The 9,246-nt window shown below is 35.2% G+C and overlaps 2 protein-coding genes across 5 annotated transcripts in view; both read left to right on the top strand.

The window, feature by feature from the left end:
* Positions 1 to 4,737, top strand: part of LOC104750309 (endonuclease MutS2-like) — a 12,109-nt gene extending 7,372 nt beyond the window's left edge. The window contains exons 1-6 of one of the 4 annotated variants that reach the window (XM_010472085.2): positions 416 to 1,058; positions 1,137 to 2,016; positions 2,254 to 2,778; positions 3,206 to 3,664; positions 4,065 to 4,303; positions 4,540 to 4,737. In XM_010472085.2, coding sequence (XP_010470387.1) covers positions 538 to 1,058; positions 1,137 to 2,016; positions 2,254 to 2,778; positions 3,206 to 3,664; positions 4,065 to 4,303; positions 4,540 to 4,570 — 2,655 coding nt within the window. In that variant the 5' untranslated portion in view covers positions 416 to 537 and the 3' untranslated portion in view covers positions 4,571 to 4,737. Of the gene's footprint in view, positions 1 to 415; positions 1,059 to 1,136; positions 2,017 to 2,253; positions 2,784 to 3,121; positions 3,183 to 3,205; positions 3,665 to 4,064; positions 4,480 to 4,539 lie in introns of those variants that run through there. The other 3 variants (XM_010472084.1, XM_019238560.1, XM_019238561.1) reach the window with 3 other exon arrangements.
* LOC104750307 (4-coumarate--CoA ligase 3-like) overlaps positions 6,775 to 9,246 on the top strand; it is a 5,582-nt gene continuing 3,110 nt past the window's right edge. Inside the window, exons 1-2 of the mRNA XM_010472083.2 lie at positions 6,775 to 7,850; positions 7,938 to 8,176. Of these exons, the coding sequence (XP_010470385.1) occupies positions 7,019 to 7,850; positions 7,938 to 8,176 (1,071 nt within the window). The 5' untranslated portion in view covers positions 6,775 to 7,018. The remainder of the gene's footprint in view (positions 7,851 to 7,937; positions 8,177 to 9,246) is intronic.

Below are 9,246 nucleotides of genomic sequence, written 5' to 3'. Positions count from 1 at the left end.
ACATAGTTTTGTTCACCAACCCTAAAATAATATATTGTAGACCAATAAATAGTGTTGCATGAAAACTCTTTTTGAACTTTGTTTCCCATTTTCGAAACTTTTTCAAAATGAAAACTCGTACAAATACGGATACAAGTCATTAAAACATAGATTCATAGAAATTTCTTTTTAGAAACTTGAAAAAATATTAAAAATATGGTATAGAAGAAAATAATGTTTTACAAAATAGTATTTTGACTTCTTCTCTCTTGATTATTCCCATAATTCACAACTCTTTACCTCGTAATTTATAAGACTTGCATCTTTTTACCAATTTTTGGATTCGGATTCTGTCTGCACAAAAAAAAAAAAAAAAAAGGATTCGGTTCCTCTATAAAAGTCCTGTATTAGTTTTGATTCTACAGGCCTAATCGAGCCCCCACTTAGTAAGAAAGAAAAAAGAAAAGGATAATAGACAATTGCATCTTTTTCCCCTGAATTTTGGGGCTCTCCAAAGCTTAAAAAATATGTAAGATAATTCATCCACAGGGCATCATAATGAATAATAATACTCTTTCCCTCCATTTACTCATACCGACGCCTATTCACCTCAAATCCTCACGCGCCGCCTCACCATTCATATCACGCGCCACCTTACCGTCATCTTTACGCTTCACCTCTCCCTCAGTCCCACGCGCCGCCTCGTCCGACGAGTCACAGTCAATCGAAAGCCAAACTCTAGAGGTCCTCGAATGGCGAGCCCTCTGCAATCAGCTCTCTCCCTTCGCCTCCACAACCATGGGCCTTTCCGCCACCAAAAACGCAGAGATTCCGGTGGGAAATTCGCCGGAGGAGAGCAGGACTCTCCTTGACGAGACGGCTGCTGCGTTGGCGGCTATGGAGATGATGGAGTCGCGGCGATTAGGTCTTTCTGATATCCAGGACTTGTCTGATATCGCTGAGCGTGCTGTGGCTGGTCAATTGCTTACCGTTAGAGAGCTCTGCGCCGTTAGCAACACATTAATGGCGGCTTCATCAGCGTTTCATAAACTTCGAGAAGCTGCCAACAGTGATAAACGGTAGTACCCTGTCTTATCCTCTTATTTGTGGTCTTCTTATTGCTATTGAGAAAGCCTTTGCTTCTCTTATATTTGTAGGGTTACTCCCCTTGTAGATATACTTCAGGGTTGTGATTTCAAGGGTACATTGCATCACAAGATTGGTTTTTGTATCGACTGCAACATGTCTATGGTTCTTGACAGAGCTAGTGAAGATTTGGAGATTATAAGATTTGAAAGGAGAAGAAACATTGAGAATTTGGATTCTCTTTTGAAGGAAATATCAACTAGGATTTTTCAGGCTGGTGGGATTGACAAGCCTTTGATAACGCAGCGGAGATCAAGGATGTGTGTAGCTATTAGAGCTACCCACAAAAGTTTACTTCCAGGTGGTGTTGTTTTAAGTGTTAGTAGCTCAAGGGCAACATGCTTCATTGAACCAAAAGAGGCAGTAGAGCTTAATAACATGGAAGTGAGGTTTGTCAACTCCGAGAAAGCTGAAGAAATGGCAATTTTGAGCATTTTAACATCTGAAGTGGCAAACGTGCAGAGTGATATATTCCATTTGTTGGATAGAATACTAGAACTTGACATTGCTTTTGCAAGAGCATCACATGCAAAATGGATGAATGGTGTCTATCCCAACCTAACTTCAGAACACACTAAAACACTGGACTTGGGTGGAGACCATAAATCTTTAGCTGTAGACATTGAATCTGCGCAGCACCCGCTACTTCTTGGTTCAGTATTAGGCAGCCCAAGTGATGGAAATATTTTCCCTGTGCCAGTAGACATTAAAGTTGAAAGCCGAGCCAAAGTAGTCGTCATCTCGGGTCCAAACACGGGAGGAAAGACTGCTTTATTAAAGACATTGGGATTAATATCTCTTATGTCGAAGTCGGGGATGTATCTGCCTGCTAAAAATTGCCCTAGGTTGCCTTGGTTCGATCTTATTCTGGCTGACATCGGGGATCCCCAGGTATTACGTTACGAATTTCTTGCAAAGTAACATAAGCTACTAACGTCTCGATTTATATCTAGGTTTACATGCTACTAACTTTGTTGGGAGCATATCTAAAACACCTAAATAAGATTTTTAGTTCGAGTCACACTTTCAAAATTCCTGCGTATTTCTCTGTTCTAAGAATCTTGCTTGATCTCTTGCAAAGCTTCTCTGTTCAACTTTTTTTTTTTTGTTTCAAATTTTTATTTGCAGTCTTTAGAGCAGAGTCTCTCAACCTTCAGCGGCCACATCTCACGGATACGTCAGATACTTGACATTATTTCAGAAAATTCGCTTGTCCTACTAGACGAAATCTGTAGTGGAACTGATCCTTCAGAAGGGGTTGCACTTGCTACCAGTATCTTACAGTATATGAAAAATCGTGTTAATGTGGCTGTTGTGTCCACACATTACGGAGACTTAAGTCTCTTGAAGGATAATGAGTCTCAATTCCAAAATGCTGCTATGGAGTTCTCCATGGAAACTTTTCAGCCTACATTCCGAGTACTCTGGGGTAGTACTGGTTCATCAAATGCATTGAGAGTAGCTAAGTCCATTGGTTTCAATAGAAGAATATTAGAGAATGCACATAAATGGACAGAGAAATTAGATCCAAAGCAGGAAGTAGAACGGAAAGGCTCACTCTTTCAGTCCCTTGTGGAAGAAAGGAATAAGCTAAAGCTTCAGACAACCAAGGCTGCAGCATTTTATAGAGACTTGACGAACCTTTACCGCGAGGTATTGCTTCTTTCTACTTCTACGTTTACATGTGTGACTATAGCATGTAGTAATCATAAGAAGTGGTCCTCCAGAAATATTATGTTTACTTGAGGAGCATAATAACATTGTTTGATACCCCTGTCGAAGTAATGAGAGAATTGATTGTGGTGATAGTCCTGTTGTGTAATCGAACATCAGTTGTCTATTCTTGAATATATTGGTGGTTGAACTATTAAACATTTAGGTGGTTGAGATTTGCCTTCAAGGGTCCTTTTAGAGGACACATCAGATGGTTATATGTCTCGTCCTCCTCCTATCTGATTCAATTATCACTCTATATATTTCCACAGTAAAAATGGCATTTATTAATTTTTTTTTTGTTGTTATTAAACTCTAGTAACGTCTGTTTTTGTTCCTGATCATTTTCCCCTATCTTATCCTGAAGCTTGAGCATGAGTCGCATGATCTTGAAAAACGTGAGAGGGCTCTTCTGAAGAAAGAAACCCAGAAGGTACAAGAAGATCTAAACTCTGCTAAATCAAAGATGCAGACACTGGTGTCTGAGTTCGAAAGGCAACTAGAAATCACTCAAGCTGATCAATACAACTCCTTAATTCTGAAAACCGAAGAGGCGGTTGCAGACATTATTGAAGCCTCCTGTCCTAATGATCTTGTAACTATGGTAGAACCGGACAGTGACTACTCGCCACAAGCAGGTGAAAAAGTTCTTGTAACTGGACTTGGAGATAAGTTAGGAACTGTGGTTGAAGAACCTGGAGATGATGAGACAGTTCTAGTCCAGCATGGTAAGATAAGAGTACGTATAAAGAAAAAGGACATAAAGCCCCTTCCGCGTAGCACAAACAGCCAAACATCCAATCGTTCTCTACGTTCAAAGAGACAGGTATACATCATTTTCTGATAGACTTTTCAGGTCCCGTTCTTGCAGTATCTCATTATGAAACTTAAGCTACCTAACCATTATTGGTATGTCATCATAAATTCTAGCTTGAAGAAAACTGAACAATGAAAATGTAGCAAAATAGTAAGGGCTATTTGTTAATGTTCAAAATAATGAAGGTATGTATGTGTAACAGACAATGAAAATGGTACTGTGGATCCTCAAAGACTAAACCACCTGACTTGATCAGTGTTTTTTGTAGCATCTGAGATGACTTCAAACATCCGAAACAAGATCAACGCTCCCTAGTTGAATTACAATTTTTTGAAAATTTGTGATCTGATTGTAATATGTTCATTTGAGTTTTAACATCAGTTCTCTGTGGTACCTGATACTTGCACAGATAAACATGAAAGAGCTAGGAAGTGTGTTGCAGATTCAGAGCGAACCAGTGCGGATACAAACGTCAAAGAACACATTGGATCTAAGAGGAATGCGGGCAGAAGAAGCGGTTCACCAGCTAGACATGGCCATCTCCGGAAGAGACTCGGGCTCCATCCTCTTTATTATTCATGGAATGGGGACGGGCGTTATAAAGGAGCTGGTGATCGAGAGGTTAAGAAAGCACACTCGTGTCTCAAGGTATGAACAGGCAAATCCTATGAACCATGGATGTACAGTTGCTTACATTAAATGATGATATCTCTCAAACACATTTTTTGTAAACTTCTCGAAAGTGTGGTCCACTAACTAGTTTCGATAGTGAATCAACGTTCAAATGTAGAAGAAATTGCCTTTTAAGTATAGTTCTTGATATTGTTCTGTAGAATATAGTAGTTATACTTTTCCACAAACTTCATTGTTTTCGAGGATACCAGACGGACACGACGAGTCTGTGGAAGACCCTAGTGGGAGATGTACGACTGTGTTCATCCCTTTTTAGCCTAGTGATGGCTTATGGCTACAAAGCCTACAACGCTTCTATCGGTACGCTGTGTTACTTGCGAAATTAATTGAGCACGGTGTTTAAAAACTTGAATTCGGTCGGATAGCTTAGCGTTGAAAAGAGTAACTAAAGTAGAAATAACTGTTTGTTGACAAAAAAACAAAAAGTATAAATAAATAACTAAGATTTAATCCGTTGACAATTTTTTAATACAATTATAACTGAATCAATGTAATTGCTGGTGTTTACAAAATTTTAGAATAATGATTTGTTTGTATTATAGCATCAGATTAAATAACATTTATTTTACAATTATATATAAAATATATACAAAATATTATCATGTGGTGTACCAAAAAATCAATCCTAGTTATTATATTTAACATTTATTTATATTTAAAAATAACAATCACAGCTTTACAGATTTTTTTTTGGTTACCAATTAGACTTTAACGGTCAAAAAAAAAAATCTCTGCACCCAAAACATTTTCTGGTCAAAGTCTATACAGCCCAAAAATAACTGTCCATACCAATCATAATATGCATCTGATTTAGTGATGTGTACTAGTGAATTGTGGACAAATGAAAACAAAATGTGTTGTATAAATCTATACTAATAAAAAGTATGAGCTATAAGCTTCTAAAGATGTCCACATAAGATTTTAAACTTCCATTTGTGATTAGACACTTCACTAATTAACATTTTTTAAAATCTCCAGAATTTTCTATATTTAAAATTATTTTAAACAACCTATCAGGATTTGACGTGTCATTCATTAACATTTTTTAAATTTCCAGAATTTTTTTAAAAAAGGAAAATTTTAAATTTATGGACAATGGTTCAAAACCAGAATAAATAAAATTAATATGCTTCCAACAACGAATGAGCAGGAAAGCTTGATTTATCAGGCGTCCAAGTTTAAAAGTATATTCGGTTTGATCCGGTTTTTTATTTGATCAAATTGAAACTTTAAAAAGTTTCAAAAAATAAATTATAATATTTAAAAAATTTAAAAGTTTAAATATTGAAACTTGAAAAAGCTCTTAGCTTTTAAAAAGTTTTTAAATATTATAATTTTAAAATTTTAAAAGTTTCAAACATTTTAAATATTGAAACTTTTTAAAAGTTTAAATATTATAAATATTGAAACTTTTAAAAATTCTTAGCTTTTGAAAAGTTTTTAAATATTATAATTTTAAAATTTTAAAAGTTTAAAATATTATAAATATTGAAACTTTTTAAAAGGTTCAAAATTTATATTTTGAAACCTTTTAAAAGCTTAAAATATTATAAATATTTATGCAAAACATAAATTATCTTATCTATCTACGTTTGTGCTTTTTATTTCTTATGAGTTGTAAAACATATTTTTGTGTATGATTTTATAGATAAGTTTATCTTTTTCCATTAATTTTTTATTTTTTATCTTATTTTTCCTTTTTATGAGAAAAGAAATGATTTTGTTTTTGGAGTTTGATGGATTAACAAGTTGTGTGGTAGTCTAAAAAAAAAGTTTTTTAGTGGAAGAAAGTGAAGAAGTTGACGAGGATGAAGAAGGAAAATAGTATAGCGAAAAATCAGACAGTAAAAGTAATGATGACGATTACCACAAAATTTGACAATAGAAATGACAAGAAAGAATATGAAGAATAAGAAAACATTGAATAAAAAACACTAAAACATAGATGGTAGCGATCAATTAAATATGAAAACGAGTTAAATTCCTGATGATAAAATTGTTTTGTTTTTCTGGTGGTCAAAAAAATGGTTTAGGATATGTGAGGTCATTAGTTAAATTCATGATTTTTTTTATCAGATTTGATTTTATAATACAACTGATTTTTCTATTTCAAAAAATTGTGTATTTGAAATTTAATTTTTTCCTTAATACTAATTTAAATTTTTTTATAAAATAATATTCTACTACCGTCATCAATCATATATAGTTTTCAACAAAATATATCAAATATATCTATGGGTAGCGGGGGTTCAAAACCTAGTGCTAGTAAGAGAAAAAAAGAATCGGTGGCTGTTAGTTATATACGCAATATATGTACCAGAATTTCAATATTAACAAAAAAAAATATGATAAATAAATAAAATAGAGAAATAAGGACATGCAAGAGTATAAAAGGGAAAATATGAAACCTACCAAACCAAACGACCTTCCATTCTTCTTCTATCAGCCATTCCCTTTACCTACCCCCACAATTTCTTCTCCTTCTTCTCTTTCTCTTTCACATATTAATTTCTTCATTTATTTCATTTTCAGACAACTCTTCTTCTTTCACACACGCACATTACTATATATTTACATAAAATTCATTTCTGAACAAAAAGATCAAGAGAGACTAATCAAACAAATTCACATTCTCAAAAATACAAACACACTTCTTGTTCACATTTCACAATGATAACTGCAGCTCTACACGAACCTCAGATTCACAAACCAACCGATACATCCGTCGTCGTCTCCGGCGATGTCCATCCTCCTCCTCCTCTTTCTCCTACTCCTCCTATTTTCCGGTCGAAGCTCCCGGACATTGACATCCCCAACCACCTCCCTCTCCACACTTACTGCTTCGAGAAGCTCTCCTCTGTCTCCGACAAGCCTTGTCTCATCGTTGGCTCAACCGGAAAAAGCTACACCTACGCCGAAACCCACCTTATCTGCCGGAGAGTCGCTTCCGGGCTGTACAAGTTAGGTATCAGACAAGGTGACGTCATCATGATCCTTCTCCAAAACACGGCCGAGTTTGTCTTCTCCTTCATGGGTTCTTCCATGATCGGAGCCGTCTCAACCACGGCCAACCCTTTCTACACTTGTCAAGAGATTTACAAACAGCTCAAATCTTCCGGAGCCAAACTCATCATCACTCACTCTCAATACGTTGAAAAACTCAAAAACCTAGGAGAAGACCTCACTCTCATCACCACCGACGAACCAACACCGGCGAATTGTCTCCCGTTCTCCACACTCCTCACCAACGAGCCATACCCACTTCAAGAAACCGTCCATATCTGCGGTGACGATGCGGCTGCGCTTCCGTTCTCATCCGGAACAACGGGGTTACCGAAAGGAGTGGTTCTGACTCACAAGAGCTTAATCACAAGCGTTGCACAACAAGTAGATGGAGATAACCCAAATCTTTACCTCAAACCAAACGACGTCGTACTCTGCGTTTTACCTCTTTTCCACATCTACTCTCTCAACAGCGTCCTCCTCAACTCCATCCGATCCGGTAACCAAACTACTACGTCGTTTCGTACTCTTTCATCACGTAATATTTAATGTGTTTATCTAACTTTTAAATCACTCCTTATGATAGGTGTGACGGTTCTTTTAATGCACAAGTTCGAGATCGGAGCCTTGTTGGATCTCATCCAAAGACACAGAGTGACAATGGCGGCGCTTGTTCCACCACTAGTGATCGCTCTAGCTAAAAACCCTGCCGTTAACTCTTACGATCTTTCCTCTGTTAGATTGGTTCTCTCTGGTGCAGCTCCTTTAGGCAGAGATCTTCAAGATAGTCTTCGTCGCCGTCTCCCTCAAGCCATCCTTGGCCAAGTATGTCTCTGTCTCATGTCTCTGTTTTCAAACCTAATACTTTGTTTTACTACAAGTCTACAACCCTACCAATTTCGCGGGAATCATTTACTTATGCATATTTAAAAAAAAAAAAAAAAATCAAGAAATATTTTATTATTTTCATTTTGATGAAAATGAATGAATAAAAAAAATTGAAATAAATTTGCTAAAAGTAAATATTTAAATATATATATATATATATATATATATATGGGAGGAGAATGCACGGGAAGAGAGTGAGGAGTGAGTTACGTCTAAGTCATCGGCATAATTTTTGGTTACGTACGCTCCATCTGAATCTCAAGCTAATTTCGCATTGCAACTCACTACTTTTTTGTAATCTTTATTTTTATTTATTTATTTATATTTTAAATTTTAAAACAGTTATTGTTTAGGTTTTGACTACCAAAGAAAAAAGAAAAATAGAATATGGATATGATTTAGGTCGCCGCTGCAATGGATACACTACATATAATTCTATGACGTCAATCAGAATTTATTTTCACGTTACTTCCTCTTTATATATACTTTATAAAGAGTTATTCTTGTGTTAGTATATAATTCCAACTTCTCCAAATGTCTTCTTCTTTATTTGTTTTTACATTATTTTCCTTTATAAATTACTTTGGTCGTTTTGGCCAAGAATTCGAAAAATTATTTTTCTAGAAGTTTTTTTTTGTTCATATAAATATATTATTTTCTATAAGTTTTTGATTACTTGTGATAGCTTTTCTTCTCAAAAATAATGAATACGAGATGTTCTACTAATATTCTTCCTACAATACATAAATTTTGGAATAATTTCATTACATTTGACAACATTTATAGTATATATTATCAGAATCCATGAGAGGTTTAAACCAGCAATATTATTACGTAGACATTAATTGGTTTTCTTTTGTGCAAACTACTTAATTAAATTTCCTTTATTTAGTAGTGGAAAAAGTAGATGGGGTCAAATTATCAAACACACTTATGTGACGTGGTCACGTTTTCTTTCACACACATCGTTTTTTTTTTTTTTTTTTTTTTTTTTTTTTTTTTTTTTT

This window comes from Camelina sativa, chromosome 16, assembly GCF_000633955.1.
Source record: "Camelina sativa cultivar DH55 chromosome 16, Cs, whole genome shotgun sequence".
NCBI lineage: Eukaryota > Viridiplantae > Streptophyta > Magnoliopsida > Brassicales > Brassicaceae > Camelina > Camelina sativa.
This window is presented reverse-complemented; position numbering and strand designations above follow the sequence as displayed.